This window comes from Impatiens glandulifera, chromosome 5 (assembly GCF_907164915.1).
Source record: "Impatiens glandulifera chromosome 5, dImpGla2.1, whole genome shotgun sequence".
NCBI lineage: Eukaryota > Viridiplantae > Streptophyta > Magnoliopsida > Ericales > Balsaminaceae > Impatiens > Impatiens glandulifera.
Window position 1 is genome coordinate 38,146,200 of NC_061866.1, and position 23,680 is coordinate 38,169,879.

Genomic DNA, 23,680 nt, shown 5'->3' on the forward strand with positions numbered 1-23,680 from the left:
GCTATAAGCTGGAATGGATAGGACCGGACAGTAAAAGGCGGTGTCTTGGTTTTCGATCTTCCTTCTCTTCTCTCTCGTACCCATTCTCTCTCTTTCTCTCTGCTTGTTATTTTCATGGCGCGTCTCCTTCCAAGAGTACTATCCTCCCTTACTCTATGTCCTTGTGCATCCAGCCCTTCTTCTTTCGCGGTTCCTTTTCTTTTATCTCATCGCCTCACGACCCATAGAAGCCGATCCAATCGATCTGAGAAAGCCCAATTGGTCGAGGTAGACCTAGAGTCTGATGGAGATGTCGAGGCAATGGATATGCGTAGGCTTGATGATGTTATCCATGGAATTATCGTCAAACGGGCGGCACCCGACTGGCTCCCATTCATGCCAGGCTATTCCTACTGGGTCCCTCCCATTCATCGCCCTTCTGGTATTGTTGAAATTATCAGGAGACTGACGAATCCCCTCACTGACGACGAGTCCATGTCTCTCAGCTCCTCACGAGGTTGGCCTTCCTCCACTTACTTCATTGAAGGTAAAATTTTGATGTTTTTCATTTTCATCTGTTTGTTTTGTTTGAAGTAAAATTGGGTTATATTTTCAAATGTATAGGATTAAACCCTTTAAAGAAACATGAGAATTGGAATCTGAGGAAGTTGTTGAGAGTCACATGCCTTCTTTCAGCAGGGATATGCCATTAACCTTTCTTTGCAATTCTTTAGCCCATTGAAACAACCCAATTTCCCAAAAACATGCATAGCCTGAAAGCATACACTAATTCATTAAGGAGAGAGTGTATCACCAATATACTTTGTAGGATCAGAAAATGATAAATGTTTATTCCCAATGAACTACCAAGTATTTGGTGCAAGATAAAATAAACTGTTACATACCAGCCTACAGATCAAGGGTTTGTAGAAGAAGTATAGATGAGATGAGAATGGCCTAAGCCTTTATAAGACCTGGGGTATATTTAGAAGAAAAGAGAGTTGGGGACTCAACTATGGTGTGTTCATTAAAGCACTGTCTTAGATGACTTGCAGACAATAGTTCATGAGCTACAAGTGTCTGAAAATACCTATGTTTAATTTGACCATTAGTAGAAAAGAAACTGAAAGCACATTGATTGAGGTGGGATGTTGTGCTAACCTCCTATAGAAAAAAAAAACCCTGGTCTCAAAAAAAAAGAAAAGTCATTCATCTTTGTGCCCTCACTGTTGTACATTCATCATGTTCCAACACTCATAGAATCTGATAAATAAGACCTTTTATCCATTCGTAGAGTATCTCTTGGACCTCTCAAATGCCTTTTTCAATGATGCACTAGACCTTCCATTATCTCTTTCAGGAAGTCCTATATTCTCAAAGTCATATCTTAATGGATGAGAATAGCCAACGTTTAGCATGTCATAATATTAAACCCACAACATTAAATGCCAAGATTGAACTACCTTCTTCAGTTTTTGGACCTTGAGGGCATACAAGCTGCCATTACTCGGACTCATATCTTTTAATCTGAATAGCCTTCATAATGAGATGAAACAAGAAAAGAATTGTTAATGTTCTTGTATAATTCATGTACATATAGAGAAACCAAACTGATATCTGAAATTCTCAATAATGGAAATGCACTTACGCTGAAGAAAATTAAATAGATCAATTTGGTTGTGGATATGAATGACTACAAGAACCTTGATGTTTTGATTAGTTGGTGATTCTGATTCTCCAGGACTGATAGTGTGACTTGTTGTGCATTTTGTTAGTAGATTTTGTCTGTGCATGGTTGAGTTGATGATTTCATCTTCTACTTGATGTTGTGTATTTTTAGGGATTAGGGGGGGTCTTAGTTGATTCTTATCTGGTGAATTTTTGGGACATTACTTTACTTGCTAACGATGAATTATGACATTGATAATAACTTGGTTATATATTCAAGTTCTAATATTTCAGAGAAAATTGCTCTTGTTGTTACCGCTTGGTTGCTATTAGGACACTCCATCTCATTTTTTATCCCAACTGAATAAGAATATATAATTTAAATTTAAACAAGTATAGAGTCAGGGAACGATAATCAAAGGACAGTATAATGTACTTTTAGACATGCAGGGAATGAATTAGCTGACTTCCACTGTCAGTCTAAACAGATGTGGAACTCCATGTGAAACTGATTTAGTTGAATTAATTTTGAAGAACACAAGTTACACAACGAGCCTATTTGTAAACTATTATTTTATCTTTGAAAATCGTCGTCAAAGTTAAAATTGGATGTGATTTATTTTTTTCGATTGCTATATGTATTTTTCTGGATCATGATTCATATTATTATTTGGATCATATATATGATCCAAATTAGACTGTAATTTTTGTTGTTTGATTTGGTATACAAATCATGATCCAAATTATAGTGTAAATTTTTGTATTATTTGGTGTAGAGATTTTTTTTCTGAATCATGATCAGGTTATTTTACATTGTTAAACAAATTATTTTCTAGATCATTCTGATTTTTTGTAAACATAACAAATGTTAACCACTAACATTTAAATCGAAAATGTACCAAGTTCAAGAAGAAAATTGTTCCCACTCCACTCTTGAAGATAAGAAAAACAACAAAAATATTGAAGAATAAATCCAGGTAGCAAGAGCAGTGTGCATCCACACAAGAGCAAATTCTATAAGTGAGTTGTATTTAACATCTCCCAATACCCTTCTCTTCTCCCCACCTCTCCACCACTTCAAAAAAAAATAATAATAATGAAGAAAAAGGATTTTAACCTCAATTTTGTTCAACTGGTGGACTAGGGTGAAAGAGGGGGGAGAATGGTTGGCCTGATAGGAATATTTTTCTTTCTTTACTGGGTTGTATGTTGAGCAGTTATACTTTTCACCTGGCCCAAATACATGTGGTCATGGAGGGGAGTATGAGCTAGAAATTTGTACTGTCTTGATCTCTGGTTACAATCATAATCGCATTAGAAAATCATCAGTTAAAACTGGAAGTGATTTTTTTTTTTTCATTTGATAAAGGATTTTTTTCTGGATCATTATATTGGATAAGGTAATTTTGTTGTTTTATTTGGTATATAAATTATTTCGTAGATCAGAATCAAATTATATTAGTGTAGATTTTTTTGGATCACGATTAAGATGTAAAATAGGTATACCAAAACAGCCCACACATCGTTTAAGTTTCTATAGTTGAAGAATATTTCTAATATAATGTAATTAAACCTTACTTGGAATATCCAATGTTTTATCTTCTCATTGACATTAAGTGAAGATACCTCTTAAATTATTTGTTAAGAAACCAGAATGTTTACAAGTCAAATGCATATATGTATCTATGTAAATACTTTAAGACCCCACATTATTTTTATTTATTTTTCTTTTTTTTTGTTGATTACAGCTAGTACTCCAACACATCCTGTTTTGGAGGTTGATGTGGAAGTGAATGTTCAGGAAGTTGCATCTAAGCATACTGATGAAGAAGATTAAGATGTATGTCTACTGAAATTGTTTCTAGGGTGAGCTCATGGATCTCTTTCATCAACTAAGCTTATTTTGGTTTTTGTCTTGTTTGTTATCTCAGCTTGCTGATCCAACATTATTTATCTTAGATATCTAACTGGTAACAAACATAGGGGCCTTTTTGACAGCTGTCTATATGATTTATTGTTTTATTTTTATGAAAGAAGTTCATTTTGCCTCTTGAACCTGCATCAAAAAGCTCGTTTTGCTGCCTCAATTTGCGGTAGGTTCGTTATTTCACTTTTAACTCCGTTGATGTCTTGATATGGACCTTAGAAAATAATATTCTAGTCAAGAAAGAGATTAAGGAAGGAATTGTATGAATTGTATAGAGATGATATAAGAACATAACGGAGTTAACCAAGAAATGACGGTGTGAAGTAATTTGAGCCATTTTTAGAAGTACATAAGTAAAACAAGCTTGGCACAAGTTGAGTAATCAAAACGAGTCTTGTACGATAGAGCAAAATGAATCTGCGATATCTATGCGAACTTAGAATCTTTATGTGGAAGACATTATCGATTATTCTCTTCGCAAGCCTAAGATTAACAAGGTTAGCTTTCAATATAAAGTCAGTCCCTATGGATGCAATTGGCTGAATCTCTATCAACTATTCTTCAATTTTTCAATATAAAACCCATTTATATGATTCCTCTATCTAATTAAAAAAAAAATCTCACTTGCATGTTCATCCTCTCTTAGAGCTTGGTAGTTTTCTTCGTTTAAAATAGTCGGATTTTTTTGGGTTAAACGATTAAAATGTTTTGAAATATAAAGGGTAATTGAGTTGATGTTTTAGATTGATGATGAGATAAGAGGTTATTTTTCATGAAACAATGCCTTATTTGAATGTCTAAAGTGTGCATCTGATATGGCTTACATCTTGCATTTCTTCTGAATATAGATGATAGCTGAAATCAGATCTTAACTCTCAATCTTTATTTCTTTTAGTTTGTAGGAGGGGCTGGTTATTAGGAGATGATTTTTCTCTTATGTTTCTTATTCTCTCTTGAAATGCAGTTTGCAGACAGCTTCATCTTGTAGATACTTCAAATATGCGGAAAGAGCTTCTCAAGCACAGAAATGCCTTTTGTACAGTAAGATAGATGACATGAATCTGATGGCTATGTGTTTCACATGCTGACATGAACACTTTTGCTCTTTGTCGGTTGAACAATATAAAACTGGAATTTGTCTTTCGACAACAAAATTTGGTTGGTTTTCATTTTCATGAGATCGATTTGAACACTGTTTGTTTTTCTTGATAATAAGCCAGGCTAGGTGTAGTTTGTAAAAGTTTTTAATCGCTCTAGCATATCCTTCTTTCTTGATAGCGTTGAACTATTGGATATGTTGTATTATTATTTATTCCTTTTGCTTCTTTCTTATTAATAAAGACAGATTTCCAGTTCATGAGGTGTGATTTGATATTATTCGAACCAATTTGAAAAGTGATGTTGTCAAATCTCTAGAACAAATCGCAATTTTTCGTGATTCAACTAAATATAAATATCTTTATTGTGATTGATAATCATAAATATTGTGACATTTGAATTGAATGTGATTGTTATATTATTAGCCCATTTGTTGATTAGTGGAAACTGATGATAAAATACTTATATCTGACCCTTGAATTTGCAGTTACCATTTGAGTCTTTTTTTTTCTTGTGTAAATGTGTTTTAAGGCAGATTCTAGAAATGTTGCATTCATTTCTCTTAAACTGTTTTAAAATCAAAATTCCTATGATTCTTAACCATTTGTTTCAAGTCTTATTTCATTTTCAAAGAATTAATAGTAATGTTTTCAATACTGTAAACAAAAGTAGGGGTGTTATAATATAAAAGGGAGTAATTGGTACTCTCAATTGATCCTTAGTGATTTTATTTTTTAATAGAAAAATTAAAATAAATTAAAAAGCTCAAAAGTAAAAGATATTTAAATTTAAAATATATTTAAGTAATTCTATCGGTTACCGAATCTGAAACAATCCAATCCGAATGGGTGTATTAATCCGAATTAAAAATACTAATTCGAATTGAGTTTGAATTGGATTAAATTCGGATTGGATTAGAATTATTCAAATTATCCAAACAATTTAAATAAAAATATATTTTTTAATATGTTTTTCTATAAATTTCAATTTAATATAATATATTTTTAACTTATTTTCGCATAACTTAGTCAATTTTAATTATAACACTAAAATTTTAATATAAATAATCAAAATTAAGTAATTAAATAAGAAAATATTAAAGGAGATTAACTTAACTTTGAATAATTTAATTAATCCAAAATAAAATAATTAAAATATATAATATACTTAATTCACTTTTTCATTTTTTTCATTAAATACAAATAAAATAAATAAATAAATTATAAATAAATATTATTAAACAATTTCAAGTTCACATCTAAAAAAATAATAAAATAAAATAATATAATATATTAGTTTGGATTTCCAAACCATATTCAATCCATATGACGTATAGTTTGGATTACGGATTGGATTAATTTAATTTGGATTTAATTCGGATCGGATAAAACTGATCGGTTTTACCCGTTTGCTCACACTGACATCAATTACGCCTCCACTACTTTATTATTTCCAATGCAATTTATCCTTTTGGAGTTGTTTGGAGTTGTCGTAATAACTACTCGAGCCTCTCAACGAAGTCAACAAAAACCTGCCTTCCAACGAAATCAACAAAATTATTTTTAAATAATTAAAATAAAAGGCAGATGGTGATGAATTGCAATTTATTGCGACCTGCCAATGCATACTAAGACCATACCAATACTAAACATTGCTGTCCTATAGGCTGGTTGAATGGGTGTGCATCAAACCTTTGATTCCAACTAAAAAGTATTTATATCAAACCATTTTAAAATGTATATATAAATTGAGCAATTTCAGACAAATAATTATAATAAAATATTTTTTTAGTTCTATTATTAATCAAAACACAATTTAATGGTATTAGTTTTTAGTAAAAGAAAGAGTGATAGAAAAAGAAATTGGGGATGAGAATGATAGGAAGAATGACGTGTCATTTTTATTGTTGGATGAAAAAGTAATAAATATGAGAAAATTTAAAAAAAAAAAAAATTCAGCTACACCACGTCATTTTCTTATCGATTCCCCCAATTTCTCTTCTCATAAGACTAAACAATTTTTCAGTTTGAGGGTATAGATGAATATCATATATAAGTTAAGGGATAGATTTGACAATGAATCCTTAATAAAAACCGACAAATATTTTCCATTTCTATTGGTCTGAATTTCCTTTCTATAGATTTTACTGGTTTCGAGTCTTCGAGATTTCGGCGATCGCTTGCTGGGATTTCACCCAAGTTTCCGCTTTTTTTGGTTACCATTATCGAGGCTTCGGCGATCACAAGTTGGGAACCATCTTTCTCTCTGTCTAACCCATGTCGGAAGCAGTTCCAGCTGATCAGGTAACTTCTCCATTCAACAATTCGATCGTCTCCTTTTCAAGATAGTTAGCTAACTTGTCTCAAAATGTGGAGTATTAGCATGTATTGGGTGTTATTACCTCATTTGCTTTCTTGGAATTGCTTTGATTTCAATTCATTTGAAACTGAGCTGACACAAACTTTATCCCCAGTAAACCCAGCTACAGTATTCTTTATAAGATCCATTTTTGGTATATATAGTTCCCCAATTCTTCATTGTATATATAAGTCCAATTTTCTCTAGAGTTTACCCAGATGGCCCTTGTAATATGGTTATAGGGTTTTATCTAGAAAAGCAATCAAGTTAAGATGTTCATTCAAGTTGTATAAGGATGCATTCTGGAATGATCTGATAAGGATAGCATATTCTTCTTTATGCAGTGTTGTTATCAGCTTCAATAAGTTTAGTTTCACAAAATTTCACAGGAAACATAACACACTTATTAAAGCTTAAGGGATTACTCATAAACTTAAGACAAGAGGTGTAGCTGTTACGAATTAGGTTAGGGGGTTATGGCATAAGTATTAAATAAGCCCTAGTGGTGATAATGGAGAAAACTCAAATAATCAGGTTTGAAAACTAGAGAAATCTCTATATAGCCTCAGACTAAACATGATCTAATAAGTTCTAAATTTTTGACTAAACGTGGATAAAACAGGGACACTCAGACCATATATTATTCATAAAGAGATCTAAAGTGCATTAACTAGTTTTTCTAATTGTTTATGTGGATGATATAATTCATACAAGCAACTTTGAGACAGTGAGGCAAGTTTTGAAGTAGAGACTATAAGAGGAATTCAAAATCAAAGATTTAGGAAATTTAAAGTACCTTCATTGTATAGAGATTGTTAATCAAAAGAAGAATTGTTGTAACTGAAAGAAAGTACACTGTAGATCTTCTAATACTCATATGGGTCCCAACAAAAAGTTGGACGCTGATCTTGACAGCCCACTAGTTGAAAAAGGGAGTTATCAGGAAGTTGGGAGCTAGTCTTGACAGCCCACTAGTTGATAAATGGATGGGAAGATGTATCTATCTATCTCACAAACGACATATACTTGTTTTGTAGTAGGTTATGTTATCCAGTTTATGAACAAACCAATTGAGGAACATATGGAAGCAATATAAAGGATATTGAGATACCTAAAATTTGCAACAGGTAAGGTTTATCGTCGGCAAAAGCCAAGAAAATGGAATTGATCTCTACACTAATGCATATCATGCCACTAACATTCTACACAAGATTAATCTTACTCTCTATTGCTCCTATGTTTGGGGAAATTTAGTAACTTAGAGGAGTATGAAAAAGTAGTAAAGAGTCGAGTATGTGTCAAGGTTGTTTGTTGGCTTAAAAAATTACTGGAAGAATGAGAAGTCCCGAGGGAACTACCCGTCAAAGTTCTATGTGATAATCAATGTGCAATAAGTATGGTGATGAACACAATTCATCACAAGAAGGAAAAACACACAAACATTGAGTAAACATGCATATATTCTTACCAAAGGAATGCCTAAGCCAAATTTGAAGAAGTTAACAACAAGTTAAGATTGTACAACATGTACAACCAACCTTAAGAGGGAATGTATATGATGATATTGAATTTATGAATAATTATCTTGTTATAAGGTTAAGTTATTGTAAATCTAATACTTATCCCTATATACCTCGTTGAGGTTCCTAGTTGCAATGAAGTTTGAGTTATCCTAGAATACTTTACTTGTATTTAAAGCATGTGGATAATATAATAACTTCTTTTCGCTTGTTATGCTACACTCTAGCATGACTAGCTGTCTATGCTACCCTCTAGAAATGAGGAAGAAAGTTCAATATGTATCATAACTCTTGTTGGGAATATATAATACTAGTCACTCTCTTTACTATATAATTGTGTACCTTTACTTGGCCCCCATATTTTAAATTTTTGAAACACTGGCAAGGTTACTATTATCTAAACAAATCTATCTTTTCTCTTTGCTTTATCCTGCATACAATAGATGCGCATTACAAATATATTATAAGTTTCAAGGGCCTTCATAACTTTGTTTTCTTGCAGATTCCAGCACGTCATGGGCTTGAACATCTACCAAATGGTAATATACAGATGTTACCAGTAATTTACCCTGTACTTGTTCCAGGGTTGTTCCATGTTCAGAATGATGAACAGGTAAACCGAGGAGCAGGACTTTATGCTGTTCCTGTTCTTCCATTTTCGGGACCTATAGGAGGAGTTCTGCCCAACAATCTTATCCCTCTTACGTACAGTGTACCAATGTAAGTTGTTGTCAAGGCTATAGGTTTTGGAGAGTTAAGGAACTTTCTTCTTTAAAATGGTCATGAAGGATCGAATCCATGACCTTGTAGTCATGAACTTTTGCAACTTTTCTATTACGTTGGAAGTTTTCAGGTTATTCGACTGAGTCCAGTAGGTACTTCTACTTCATATATCATTACGACTTATATTGGCATTTGTTGTTTTAACTTCCAATATTTGTTGTCATCTTATTTCTTTCTCGGTCATTATGTTACTTCATTAGATAGTCTTTTGATAGTGAAATGGCATGCTCTCCAAAAGTTTGCTGTTTGGTGGAGAATTCTGTTCTGCATTCTGGCGAATAGGTCTTTAGTTCAAGTGCATAACAAGTGAAGCATTCATGCATATAGTGTTTGGTGCGAGGAAAGGTTTCATACAATTTGCAGATAAAGCAAATCTGCTTACATGCTCCTTACACGGAGTTGAAGGTCAAAATAAGCACAATGAATTGTTCTGAAAGGATAGAAAATTACCTTTGGGCCTTGTTTGATCTTTTGAATAACCAAGTGGTTATTTTCAAATAGCCCTGTTTGATGCAGGTTATTGAAAATTTGGTTATTTGGGTAAAAATACATTAGGGTATAAATATATAATGGTATTTTGGTTGATGAATACATTGTTGATTGGATAGTGGATTACATTGAATTAATTTCATATAACCCACCTTAAACAAGGCCTTATTCTTGTCTATGAGAAATTATGTTCTTTCTTGGAACTCACTGTCTACAAATACATGTCTAATGACCACAAAAGAGAAGAAAAAATAGCAGTTTCTCATTTTATTGCGAAGAATTCTAACAGAGTCTGTTCAAATAGTGGCTATAATTTGTCATGCTAATATAATCCTCTGGGGGCTTGCCCGTCAACAGAAGGCGAAGCTCGAGCAATCCAACGGTGAGTGACGAGCATCGTCAAGCAGGAGAGGGACAGCAGCAGCAACAGGCAGTGCCTCAAAGGCAAGTTGTTGTCAGGAGAATCCAAATTGCTATCCATCTCGACCTGTTACTTATTCTGAAATTGGCAGCTGTCATATTTCTCTTCAACCAAGATGGGTCAAGACAAAGGCTTGCTCTCCTTGTGTTTCTTGCTTCCCTTGTTTATTTGTAAGTCTCTATGACTCATCTGTTTCCTTTTAAATATATTACTGTTTTGTCTTTCAGCCATAAAACATTAGTGTTCTTACATTACCAAAATGTATGATTGATTTTAATTTAAGATGATTGATTTTAATTTGTTTTAGTCTAATATGACTACAATGCCCTTTCAGTGTAGACTCAATGGTGTTAAAACAACACATTAAGTGTGTTTTGGGATATGTGTGATTCTTTTACTCTTCTATACATTTTGGGACTGGCGATTTTGTCACAATCTGCTGGAGAATCTCCAAAGTTAAAACTGAAATTAATTTTTTTTGTTTGATATAAGACTTTTTTTGGATCATGATCATTTTTTTTATCATCATCCTGATTATAGTGTAATTTTTGTTGCTTCATTTGTCATACAAATTATTTTATTCATGATTCAAATTATAGTATATATATTTTCTCGATTATTTTTGGATCATGATAAGTTACTCTTTTAAGTTCGACAAACATAACAAATGTAGATTTTCAAATCTACAAAGTTTTGAACCTGAACTTTAGCCCTTGTATTCTCTAGATATCAAACAGGTGCACTTTCTCCATTCATACGGTGGCTTTCACAAGGAATGCAGAGAGCGGCAGCACCACCAAGGCCAGCTGCTAGGGCTGAAGTTGCACCACTTGCTGCAGGACTGGGGAATGAGAATGTTGTTCTTCCAGGTGTGTTCTATGTTTGTATATTCTTTACCAGTATATTAGATATTTTAAGGTAAACATGGAGATCTTTATAAGTTTGATAGAAAATTTCATTTTCGTCTTCTGATTTGACTTATTAGATACATATGCATTGTATTCACTTCCTATAAAAAATCTTTTTAATTAGTTCACATGGGTAGGCTAAATCAGTTGTAAAACCCTAAAACCACTAACAAATGCTTCGCTTATCAAATCTTGGGGAATGTAGAATTTGAAGTGAAATGAGATTTCATATATTTTGGATCGATGAAACTATTAGAAAGTATACTACAATTTATAGAAAAAATTAGAAAGGTGGTAATTAATGATAAAACAACTGCTTAGATAAACATAAATCCATTTTGGTTGGGAAAGCAAACAACCACATTCTTGGTAAGACAAAGGATACTTGGAAAGAGCCAAGTTTGATAATTCCACAGGGAATAAATTGGGCCTATTTGGAATATCTGGATCAAGATTCAGATGATACCACTAATAAACTTTGGAATTTGTGTACGACTAAATTCAATTTTCAAATGTGATCTCATCTTAATCTAGATTCATATGAGAAATCGGCAGAAAGTTAGTGCTCCTACAATTTAGCAATTGGCATGATTGTAATACTAGGGTTTCTTTGTAAACACTTTCTGTAGCTGAATTTGGGTTTGGACGAGAAAATGTCAATAAATTTTCTTGAAAACACTTTTCTTTGTCTAAGTATCTCATTTAAATGTTGATTTTGACGAGATAATGTTCTGAGATTGTCAATGGAGTTGGCAAGTGTTTGAATAACTTAATTTACTTTTTACTCTTTTTTATGTATATTAATTTGCATATATTCATCTTATTCTTCAAAATTACTATGTTTCAGAGGGAGCGGCAGCTGTACCCGCAAGTGAGAATGAGCAGCAGCCGCAGGTTGTAGAAGCTGATGAAGACGAGAATGGTGGAAACAACAATCGGTGGTGGGGCATTGTTAAGGAAATCCAGATGATTGTTTTTGGTTTCATCACTTCCCTTCTACCAGGTTTTCAGAATGTAGACTAGATAAGCAGATTGTAATTTCAAAGTTTTATGATGGGATTCATCCTTGTAAAACAGTATTTTATTTTGTAGAGCTACTTGATTTATAGTATGTGTTCATCCTTTTTGCACTGGAGTAGGGGATTTAACTTTTCTTTTCACATTGCTTTGTGATGGATCAATTTATAAACATATATCTTATTTGCAATTATGTGTTTGGAAACTTAGGGTGTCATTCTCATATTGAATTTGCTAATTTAAAACGATGACATGGGTCTTTAAACCCTACAATAATGTTTTATTTGCCATCCTTTGAAAAGTCTTCACATATTGATCTATTTTGGAAATGCTTTCGTTTTTAGTGTTAGATTCGAATTTGCGTTTTTAGTGTTAGATTCGAATCTGATTTAATGAATGGTGGTATGAATGATATGCCAACTTGAAATCTAAAATTTCTCTCCTATTAAATTTTAAGTTCACTCAAATGTCATATTATTTTCGATCGCATTATGAAATAATTTTTTTTAATGTGTTTATATTGTATACATTGAACTAGTAATATTATTTTATTATATAAAGACTACATTATAAAATATATAAAAAGGATTCCAGTTAGTTTGGGATAAAATAATTATGATAGTGAGTCAAATAATATTTAATGTTTAAATTTGTTGAACAAATATTATAGTTTATTGTTAGGTCAATTTTAATAATTGTCTGTACAATATTATTAGTAAATTTCAGGGATTGAGGTTCCATCATGATCACATGAATCCTATTTTACCCAATTCTTGAGCAATTTTTGTTACAAATTTATAGTTACCATTTAATTAAAATTTGTTAAAATTAAATTGAAAGTTTTTTTGGTTAGTATTAAATTATTTATTATATGACGATTTAAAGTAAGATGTATTCGGTTTAATATTATATTATAAATATTATAATTATAATGCGTTATTAAGATTATTTTTTAAATTGATAGCTGAGGTAATTGTAATTTCGAATTTATTCTTTCAAATTTCATAATTTAAATTTTTTATTGTTAAAATTATATAAAAAACGGTTACAGTTAACTTATTATTTAAATTGTATTTATAAATAAATAAATTAAATATCAATATCATTAATTTAATTATTGAATTTTAATAAAAATTAATAATTTAACGATAAAAAGTTCCAAATTGTAAGATTTAAAAAATGTCCGAAATTTTACAATTGACTTCTTTTCAAATATCATGAGTTGAGAAATACAAATATAAATTATTTCCAATAATTATTCAAATAAATTATCATGTTTCAATTAAGATTATTTGAAAATTAATTATTTGTTATTATTATCATCATAACTATATTTAAAATTTGTTAAAAAGTGAGATTAATTTTATTTTTACTAAATATATAATTAAATTAGGTAAAACTTTTTTTAAGGTGAAAAGTGAATAAAAAATATGAATCTTTTGATAAAATTTTAAATTAAGTTATAAAAAACAATCTTTTTCTAACAAACTACTGATTTTGACTTTTGAATAAAAAATGACAATAATTAAACTCATATAATATCTATATATAAAAATAATAATAAAACATGGTGGTTAGAATATCAAATTTGAACATTAAGAAAATAATTATGATTAAAACTTAGTACTAACTTATCAAACCAAACAAGATAGTGACCTTATTATCACCCTTTAGCCGTTTTATGAATATGAAATTTATAAGAGATTATTTTGTGCAATAATGAGCTCAAGGGAGGGAAATAGGATGGTTCAGGGCGGGATGCATTTATCATTTTCGTCTTGTTTTTATTTTGGAAATTTTATAAATATTATTCTTATTCTATTGGGTTTTGAGGAATTCTCGCTAGGCACTGTTTATAAAATTAAAAAAAAATTAAAAAATTATACAATAAAATTATATAACCGATTTTTTTAATATAATATATATCGTAATATATTAAAATTTTATATTATTATAAGAAAATAAACTTATAATTCTTATAAAATATAGTGAATAAATAAATATATTTGTGATTTTATATATTTAATTATGCTTATAGTGTTCGAGGCAGAATCATTGTGAGATGAGGCGTAGGTCGAGGCAATAACACAAATACCATTCCCGTTCAATTTTGAGGAAAACCGCTCAAACGGGACAATTCGGTTCGGTTACCGCGATGCAGTTTCAAATTGTCATCATTAGCTGTAACATTTACATGAGAGGAAAAAAATCGAGAAAAATAGTCCTATTATGGAGGAGAGATAAACAATTTTTTTCTCTTCGGGAAAATTGATATATTCGAGAGATTTTTATTCCGAACATGACAAAGAATTTTTTTTTTTTTTTAAAATGACTATGTTCAGGAGAATTTTGTCCCGAACATATTCACGTGCAGTTAAAAAAGAAAAGGTTTTAAAAAAAATGTCAAGTTCAGAAATGTTTTCTTTATTTCTTCCTACAAAGATGAGATAACGTGAAATTCGTGACCTTAATTTCATTTTCAATCCCATCCCGATCATTTTATAATTTCAAATGATGATTTTTTTTCCTTAAAAAAGAAGTTTCAAATAAAAAAAAGAATGATTCGTAAAACCAACTTCATCACCTAAACCCCACCCACCGGCCACCTGCCAGTTGCCACCATCTTCCGCCTCTTCTCTCTCTCTACAGAAGCCATAGCTAGGTCACATCTCAGACTTCCAAATGCACTCACAATCTCCATTTTCGTCGACAAATCTCTCTCTCAATCTTCTCCGACGATACAAATCATCGGAGTAGTACCTAAAGAGAAACAATGAAACTGTCGGCGTTACAGCAAAATTACCTCAATCCACGAAGAATCAACAGTTTAAGAGCTTCTACTCCGCTTGATTCTTCATCTGACGGATCAATCAAATCTCCTGTCGCAATTTTCTGGTTAATCCTTCATGGTATATGTTGCCTCATTAGTCTAATCCTTGGATACAGATTCTCTCGTCTTGTATTTTTCCTTCTCTTCTCCACTTCTTCAATCAACAATCTCTACAATTCTCCATTCCGAACAGCTTCCGAGATCGCTAGAGCATTAACGATTCAGACTAATACAGGATCTCTAGCTAACAAAACGGTTATTCCTAGTAGTAGAGTTGTGGTTGGGAGACATGGAATTTTGATCAGGCCATGGCCGCATCCAGATCCAGTTGAAGTTATGAAGGCTCATCGTATAATTGAGAGAGTTCAGAGAGAGCAGAGACTTCAATTTGGTGTAAAATACCCTAGGACTATCATTGCTATTACTCCTACATACGTTAGGACGTTCCAGGCTTTACATTTGACTGGCGTAATGCATTCCTTGATGAATGTACCGTATGATGTTATATGGATCGTTGTTGAAGCTGGTGGAACTACAAACGAGACTGCTTCGCTGATTGGCAAGTCAGGACTTCGGATTATTCATGTTGGATTCGACATGAAGATGCCGATTTCGTGGGAGGAACGGCATAATACGGAAGCGGATATGCGAGTTCATGCCCTGAGGTGAGTGTTAAGTTTGACCTGTTAATTTTCTCTATTTGGATTTAATCTAGAATGTTTGTTATTGAGCAGAATTGTGAAACGAGAAAGACTAGATGGGATTTTGATGTTTGCTGATGATAGTAATATGCATAGTTTGGAACTTTTTGATGAGATCCAAAAGGTTAAATGGATTGGTGCTGTTTCTGTTGGCATTCTTCTACATTCGAGTGATCCAGACGATCCAACTCCGAAAGTGAATGAGGAGGAGGAAGGAAATCGTCATATGCCTGTACAGGGTCCGGCTTGTAACTCATCTGAATCTTTAGTGGGATGGCATACCCTTAATTCACTCCCTTATACAAGAACCGCGAATTATATCGGTGGAAGGGGAGTTGTACTTCCTAGGAAGCTGGAATGGTCAGGCTTTGTTCTAAATTCAAGATTGATTTGGAATGAAGCACAAGATAAACCAAATTGGATCAATGATCTAGATGACATAGCTGAGAATGGCAAGGTCTTGGAGAGTCCCTTGTCTTTGGTAAAGGATCAATCTATGGTGGAGCCTCTTGGGAGCTGCGGGCGTAAGATTTTTCTATGGTGGCTTCGAGTTGAAGCTCGCGCAGACAGCAAGTTTCCTGCAAGGTTAGTTGTTATGTCTTGTTATTCCCATGTGATTTGTCATTTGTGATAGTAGTAGCTATGGATAAGATTGAATGAGTTCATTGGTGATTTCCATTTGGGGGCAATCTAATGAATGAGCTAAGATTGAATTTAAACTTGATGCAGTTGGATTATTGATCCTCCATTAGAAATCACAGTGATGGCAAAACACACACCATGGCCAGATGCCCCACCTGAACTTGCTGTTGATATTGAGGAGAACAAGGAGAAATCAGCTTCGAAAAATCGATCGCACAAACTGAGACGGAGCTCGAGAATCAAGCATAAGCGTGAAGCGAAAACAACAAACACACGTGTCGAACAAAGGCATCCAGGTGAGAAGTAAAGTAAAAACTCTTGTGTTCTTGGCCAATCATGGGATTATTTTGCATTTTTTAAGACATGTTGTTCATATAAAAAGAAAAGTTTAAAAATTTCCACTTGAATGTCATCATCAAATCCTTCTTGGTGTTATGTTCATAGATTGAAACATCAAAACATTTTATACATGGCAATTGTGAGCCATAGATTAGTATAGAATTTGTGATATGAATTTGTTAACTACTCACAATGCTTGTAAGAAAAATAAAAGGAATGAAATTTTCATGAAACAAGTTTCTTGTTTTTACATTAACGGTCGGTCCTATCTATTGTATAAATCCAGCTAAGAAATCGTCAAGGATATAATCCAGATCCAGTTACAATTCGAATGAAAGTTGTATCTAGCTGGAAATCTTTTCGATGCTATTTCTTATATAGTCTCCTTCGAGCACAATCGGACACCATCTAGATCTGAATATGGATAAGACAAGTTCCTATAGACTATGTTTTCGAAAGTGATCTCACAATGATATCAAATATGTTTGTGTTTTCAAATGATGCCTTTAGGGAGAATTGTATATTTGTGAATCAAATATTTATTTTTTCTTCAAGAAAAGAGAAAATGCAGAGTGGCTTTCCTTTTTTTAGCCTCATTCAGAGCTCTTAGTTGAGATTTGTTCCATTTGAACTATCAAATGGAGATCATTGGTCTTTCAATTAATCTTTAGTGGGGTTTAGAGTTACTCCTTTCTTTTGTCTTTATATCATGAACAAATATAATTTGGTAAAGTCAAATTTTTAAGAAAAGTTTTATCATTTTTTTACCATCATTAAGTAACGAGGGAGCCGAAATTTAGTGTCGGGAATGATGTCAGAAATGATATGCCAACACGTGATTGAACTTAAATCTAATAGGAGAGATAAATTTCATTTTTCAAGTCCAATCACATGTTGTCACACATTTCCGACATCAATTATGACACCAAATTCTCGCTATCAGCCTATATTATTCCCTAATACGGTTTGGGTTGGGTATGGATTGAGTATCTAAAACTAATTTTTATTTTTATTTTTTCTTGTTCCGTTGAACACGTATTTGACTCGTTTAACACGTTTTGATCCGTTTGATACATTTTTGTCTCGATTAACACGTTTTTACCTCGTTTAACAAATTTGACTCATTATACCTCGTTTAACACGTCTCTTATCAGTTTAACTCGTTTTTAACTTGTTTAACACATTTTTAGTCCGCTTAACATGTATTTGACTCGTTTTACCTTTTTTTATGTCTTTAAATTGTTTAACCTATTTTTAACTCGTTTAACAAGTATTTTAACTCATTTAACCCGTTTTATACTTTTTTTTATTTTTTTTATTTTTTATTTTTTTATTTTATTGTTCAACTTGGATCACATTTGACTTCATTTTGATTTGTTAACATGTTTTGACTTGATCAAATTTGACTCTCTTGACATGTTTTTAACACCAAAATTAAATATATAAACTAAAAAAATTAATAATGCATTTTTCCAAAATAAAGTTTAGACCATTCCATAAATGTGTAAAATAAAATAAAAAAATGATTCTTAACCTTTTCTCAAATAAACTAAAAAATTAAATCATTCTCAAAACCAATCTCTTATGATAATGGAGCATTGAAGCAGGTGGAGCAGTAGGGATGGGTGAAATTTTGTGATGCAACCCAATCCAAATTGTTTGGATTAGAATTAGGATAAACTCACCCATTACCCAAGTTCAAAATTTTTGAAAATGATAATTTTCATCAAATTTTTACTTGAAAATATTTAATTTAATCCAATCAAAATTTTTGTACCAAATTCAAACAAGTAATTGTAACTATGATAAAATATTAGTTTCTATAAAGAATGAGAATCCAATTGAAGACCTACACATGAAGTTCTTTGTAAACAGGTATACCAAGTGTCCAAATTTAAAGAGAATAAAACTTCCAAAATGTTCCAATATTATAATGAAGATATCAAAGAAGACATTTTCAAGAGAAAGAGAGTGCAATCTAAAAGACCAAATCTTGATAATCAATTTGTTTACAAACATTGGCAACAACTAGACACAAAAGAACAAAGTGAATACATCAAATCTCTCCCTTTGATCATTTTGAGTAAAATCAACACTAAAATAAAACCATCAAGATAAACAAACAACAAGTCCACACAATTTGAAAAATCATAACATTTCTTTGACATCACCTTCTAAAAGTACAGGTGAAAAAGCTAAACCTTGATTTGAATGACGACGATGATGATCTGCCAAAATTACTACCTGGAATGACGATCGGAGCAATAGTGGTTGTATCAACTCGATTCACAATTTGCGTGAGCTCATGAGGACCCTCCTCCGGAGCTCCACTATCGCTCGCACTTGCATCCAATCCTTCAACTTCTGCTTCCTCAGCATCCATATTAACAACCAAAGATCCCCTCCTAACCCTAAGCCTCTCCGCCACTCCACCCGTAACTCCCCTACACTTCTTCACCTTAATCTTTACCAAATTAGGGCAACCCCAAGCAAAAGCCTCAATCCCATCGTCGGTTATAGGACAACCCTTAATGCAAAACTTCTTAAGCGATTTACATTTCGTAGCTATACAAGAAACTTCCGCATCCCCAATTGTTTCGCTTCCACAAAGGGCCAATCTTTCCAATTTCGTGCAGTTACTAGCTATCGAGTCTAGGCTAGTGGAATTCGGATTCACTCCTATAAGAACCAATTCTTGAAGATTCAAAGAATGCTTAGCAATCGCCATGAGACCTTCGTTACCTATTCGATTAGTTCTCCATCCATCAATATGAAGCTTCCTTAATAACTTACATTTCTCTGCAACCGATACAATGCCGACGTTCGTGCATTCAGGTGTCTTCACCAAATGAAGAATTTCGAGATCTAAACAGTTTGCTATGGAAGCTAACCCTCCATCACTTAGTTGAAGCTTCTCTAGATGAATCTCAACTAGAGTGTTCTTTCTAGAACCTATCATTTCGAAAGGTGAATCCCAATCCCCTAGACATCGAATCAATTTTAGGGTTCTTAGATTCTTAGCGCCTGTTATGAGAGGAGCAAAGCATTGCCCATTATAGAGTTCCTTAAGATAAATGGATCTAAGTGAAGAAGATGCCAAACTGCAGCCAATTGGCTCACTGGCTCCATCTCCAATGCCACGAAGGCGCTTAACGGATAGTTCCTCTAGAGAAAGACAATGTTTAAGAACAGCATTGATACCTTTTACACCGAAAGTACACGACCCACAAGAGAATTTCTTCAAACCCTTGCAATTCTGCGCAAAGGAGGTCATACCCACGTCGGTGATCTCCCGGCAGCCACGGAGCTTGAGACGGGTGAGGTTCCGGCACCGGAGAGAGATTTGGGTTAGCGCGTTATCGTCTAGACTGATCGATCGGCGGTCACATCGTAAAGCTAGTTTGGTAACGGAATCGAATCGGTTGAAGAGAGATGTGATGTTAGTGAGTAGATCTGTGGTAGCGTTTAATGATAAACGCTGTCGGCTCTGACCTTCAACCAGAAGCCACCGACGGCAAACAAGAGAACAACTTTTCCGATCGCCGGAAGAAATATACTGGAATATTAACGCTAAACACTCGTCGGGAAGATTTGAAATGAAGTCATCACCTAATAAGTCGGCATCTGTGTCTGCATCTGAACGCCGAGTCGACTGGGCGATGTTAGAACGGGCGACGTCCATTAGGTGGGTAATCGATTTGGGTTGATTTGTGGAGGATGATTGACCCATTGGTGAAAACTCAAAACCCTAATACTGTGTAAAGCTGCGGCATAGAATGTGCAGTGGTTCAAAATAAAGCAAATGAAGAAGCTTTAGTTAAAGGAGTCAAAGGATATCGTAAATCGAACCATTTGAGAGATTTGGTTCATGGGTTTTGATGGATTTGAGAAATAGGGTTCTAGGGAATGATAGATACTGAGGATTTGAGTTTATGAATCTGAAGAGAGAGAGAGAGAAAATAGGAGGGATTTGATGCGGTTCTTGGTAACGTCAAAGTGCGTTTTGCGCGTGATGGGTCTTCTTTCTTCGGTCAGACTTCAAAGAGACCGGAGTTAAAGAGAGGAAATGATAAATTATCATGTCTTTTTTGCATTATAGAAGGAAAAGAGAGTGACTTTTTCTTTCTTTTCATTACAACTTAATATTGTCATAATAATAATAATAATAAGATTATCATAAGTATATAATAATGTAACATTATATATATAATTAATATAACATTTGATCAAATATCTCTTTTTTTTCATATATGTTGATCTGTCATTCTCAAAAAAACTTCAAAATTTTCATTTTTTAAAATTTGAACAGTTTTACCCTTATTAATTTTTTTATTTTTTTTTAATCCGGAAACCACCATTTTCCCCCCATTTCTCACTTTTCTTTCCCTCCGCGACCGATACTCTTCCCCCCAAGCCCAGACTCCCCCAACTACACCATCCCCGACGTTCGCAATAGGACGATGCGCAACCCCTCGAGCACGACTACTACCCGACGATCGTCAAGCCCCGGACGCTTCCAGCCCGACGTTCGCCCAGCATATGTCAGGTTAGTTCGACTACTCCTTCCTCTCTTGCATGTTGAGTATGAAAGGTTTTAGAGTTTTAGGGTTTTAGTTTAGGTTTAGGGTTTGAAATAGTGAGAATGGTATAGTTTGAAATGCTGAGAAATGTTTGTGAATATTTGGTATATTTTTATTTATTCTGAATAATTTGTGAATTTGTTTTAATTTCGTGGCACGCCAAGTCAACTGCGTGGCACGCCAAGTCAACTGCGTGGCACGCCAACTCAACTGCGTGGCACGCCAACTCAACTGTGTGGCACGCCATCCAACTCAACTAAGTGGCACGCCAAATGAATTGTGTGGTACGCAATTGAATTGCGTGGTTTGCAAATGCAATTTTCCTGGTTTTTGTCTGACATTGTGTATATGATATTAATCAACCCAACTGTTTCTTTGCAGATGACTTCAACCGAAACCATTATTAATGATTTTACTAATCGTGTTTCATTGATTCACTTTTATCGAAAAGGCCAGGTTTTTGCGGTTCAACTTGGAGAAGATGTCATATTCTATAATACCACAACCAACAGTTCCAAAGACAACCAAAACTGGGGACTATGGTGTTTTTACTATTATAATGATAGGGGGAGCGAAAAATATGTAGCGAATGGGGCAGCGAACTACGTGGAGTGCTGATTAGACATGCTGACTCATTATTTATTTATTTCTCTTTTATATTTATTAATAATATTCTCTCTTCTTATTAATTACATTTTCTCTCCATCTCTCTTAAATAAGACGCATTCAATAAAAATATTGTTTTTTTATTATTAAAAAACACTTAATAATTTATCTCTTTAATATTTATTATTATAAATATTCTTTTTTTTAATTATTGTAAATGTCACTATAAACACGCATTTTAATTATTTTTCTCTCTCAATAATTTGTTTTCTTTTATTTATTGAAAAATATAAATTTTATTTTCAATAATAAAAATGACTCAAATTAAAATAAATAATAATTAATTGTGTTATATTTAATTAAAAATATTTACTTAAGTTAATTTACTATTTTATATTAATAAATTACCAAATCTAATTAAAAAGTATCAATAAAATAAACTTACCAAAAAAACATGGTCCACTAAAAGTTTAAAGGAGTGACAATATCTAGTGTAAAGGAGTGACAATATCTAGTGTAAAAACAATACACTCTCCACTAAAAGTACGAGCAGGTCGTCCACCCACAAAGAGAAAACAATTTGTTATTGAACAAATTGTGAAGAAATCGATTACAAAGGCTCGAAAAAAGGTTTGATTTATTATGTTTTAGACAATTATTTTTAGTATTAAATTATATTAATTTTATTTTAAATTATATATTGTTTCTCATTTGTCTTGTAGAAATGAAGTTTTCGACGATGTCAATATGTTGACGATAGAAGACTCGTGAAAACTACTATTGCATGATGATTAAAGACAATTTATCGATTATATTATGTTGTTTGATTTTCTAAAAGGAGATATTATGATATATTTTGGACCATGTTTTTTTGGTAAGTTTATTTTATTGATACTTTTTAATTAGATTTGATAATTTATTAATATAAAATAGTAAATTAACTCAAGTAAATATTTTTAATTAAATATAACACAATTAATTATTATTTATTTTAATTTGAGTCATTTTTATTATTAAAAATAAAATTTATATTTTTCAATAAATAAAAGAAAACAAATTATTGAGACAGAAAAATAATTAAAATGCTTGTTTATAGTGACATTTACAATAATTAAAAAAAAGAATATTTATAATAATAAATATTAAAGAGATAAATTATTAAGTGTTTTTTAATAATAAAAAATTAATATTTTTATTGAATGCGTCTTATTTAAGAGAGGGAGAGAAAATGTAATTAATAAGAAGAGAGAGAATATTATTAATAAATATAAAAGAGAAATAAATAAATAATGAGTCAGCATGTCTAATCAGCACTCCACATAGTTCGCTGCCCCATTCGCTACATATTTTTCGCTCCCCCTATCATTACTCTTTTACTATTATGCATTTGGAATACCTTACTGCCTCATTGGATGTATCAAATGTGGTCATCAAACAAATTAATTTTTGGAGAAAGAAATGGACAGTAAGGTTATTCCACCAAATTGTAGACCCCTAATCTAAATTGAATAGATATATACAATCAAGTTTTGTTATCTATACAATCAATTTTTGATTTTGTTATGAATAGATATATAATCAATATTTGTTATGAATAAATATACAATAAATATTTGTTATCTTTGGATTTGCGCCCCACGCACCACCCTTGCGCTCCACGCACCAACCTTGCGCCCCACGCCCAAGCCCACGCCACGCCACGCGCCCCACACCCACGCCCCACGTCAACTCCACGCACCACACTTGAGCCCCACGCCCACACCCATGCAAATCCACACTTGTCGGGGCTTTGAATATATACTGGAATTGGGTCT

At 32.7% G+C, this 23,680-nt stretch overlaps 4 protein-coding genes across 5 annotated transcripts; 3 read left to right on the top strand and 1 right to left on the bottom strand.

Annotated features, from left to right (window-relative positions):
* LOC124940472 lies at positions 1-4,929 on the top strand. Of its 2 annotated transcripts, none has more exons than XM_047480996.1 (3): positions 1-526; positions 3,396-3,487; positions 4,539-4,929. In XM_047480996.1, the coding sequence occupies exons 1-2, from the start codon at positions 115-117 to the stop codon at positions 3,482-3,484; spliced, it is 501 nt and encodes a 166-aa protein (XP_047336952.1). In that variant the 5' UTR covers positions 1-114; the 3' UTR covers positions 3,485-3,487; positions 4,539-4,929. The 2 variants fall into 2 exon arrangements, with proteins under 2 accessions (XP_047336952.1, XP_047336951.1); XM_047480995.1 differs by having other exon boundaries at positions 2-526; positions 3,396-3,513.
* A 1,859-nt stretch (positions 4,930-6,788) lies between these two features.
* LOC124940689 lies at positions 6,789-12,313 on the top strand. Its single transcript, XM_047481221.1, has 5 exons — positions 6,789-6,975; positions 9,053-9,270; positions 10,180-10,413; positions 10,970-11,112; positions 11,999-12,313. Exons 1-5 carry the CDS (start codon positions 6,949-6,951, stop codon positions 12,172-12,174), a joined length of 798 nt encoding a protein of 265 aa, XP_047337177.1. The 5' UTR covers positions 6,789-6,948; the 3' UTR covers positions 12,175-12,313.
* A 2,417-nt stretch (positions 12,314-14,730) lies between these two features.
* LOC124938092 (beta-1,4-xylosyltransferase IRX14-like) lies at positions 14,731-16,930 on the top strand. Its single transcript, XM_047478464.1, has 3 exons — positions 14,731-15,663; positions 15,733-16,284; positions 16,429-16,930. The coding sequence occupies exons 1-3, from the start codon at positions 14,942-14,944 to the stop codon at positions 16,646-16,648; spliced, it is 1,494 nt and encodes a 497-aa protein (XP_047334420.1). The 5' UTR covers positions 14,731-14,941; the 3' UTR covers positions 16,649-16,930.
* A 1,717-nt stretch (positions 16,931-18,647) lies between these two features.
* On the bottom strand, positions 18,648-20,693 carry LOC124938463 (F-box protein SKIP2-like). The gene has a single exon (XM_047478907.1). It carries the CDS (start codon positions 20,408-20,410, stop codon positions 18,848-18,850), a length of 1,563 nt encoding a protein of 520 aa, XP_047334863.1. The 5' UTR covers positions 20,411-20,693; the 3' UTR covers positions 18,648-18,847.
* Between the last annotated feature and the right edge of the window lie 2,987 nt (positions 20,694-23,680).

Coding starts and splice junctions, on each gene's coding strand:
- LOC124938092 (XM_047478464.1), top strand. CDS start 14,942: ATGAAACTGTCGGCGTTACAGCAAAATTACCTCAATCCACGAAGAATC. Junction 15,664..15,732: donor ATGCGAGTTCATGCCCTGAG/GTGAGTGTTAAG, acceptor GTTATTGAGCAG/AATTGTGAAACGAGAAAGAC. Junction 16,285..16,428: donor GACAGCAAGTTTCCTGCAAG/GTTAGTTGTTAT, acceptor AACTTGATGCAG/TTGGATTATTGATCCTCCAT.
- LOC124940472 (XM_047480996.1), top strand. CDS start 115: ATGGCGCGTCTCCTTCCAAGAGTACTATCCTCCCTTACTCTATGTCCT. Junction 527..3,395: donor CTCCACTTACTTCATTGAAG/GTAAAATTTTGA, acceptor TGTTGATTACAG/CTAGTACTCCAACACATCCT.
- LOC124938463 (XM_047478907.1), bottom strand. CDS start 20,410: ATGGGTCAATCATCCTCCACAAATCAACCCAAATCGATTACCCACCTA.
- LOC124940689 (XM_047481221.1), top strand. CDS start 6,949: ATGTCGGAAGCAGTTCCAGCTGATCAG. Junction 10,414..10,969: donor CTTGCTTCCCTTGTTTATTT/GTAAGTCTCTAT, acceptor TGTATTCTCTAG/ATATCAAACAGGTGCACTTT. Junction 11,113..11,998: donor TGAGAATGTTGTTCTTCCAG/GTGTGTTCTATG, acceptor ACTATGTTTCAG/AGGGAGCGGCAGCTGTACCC.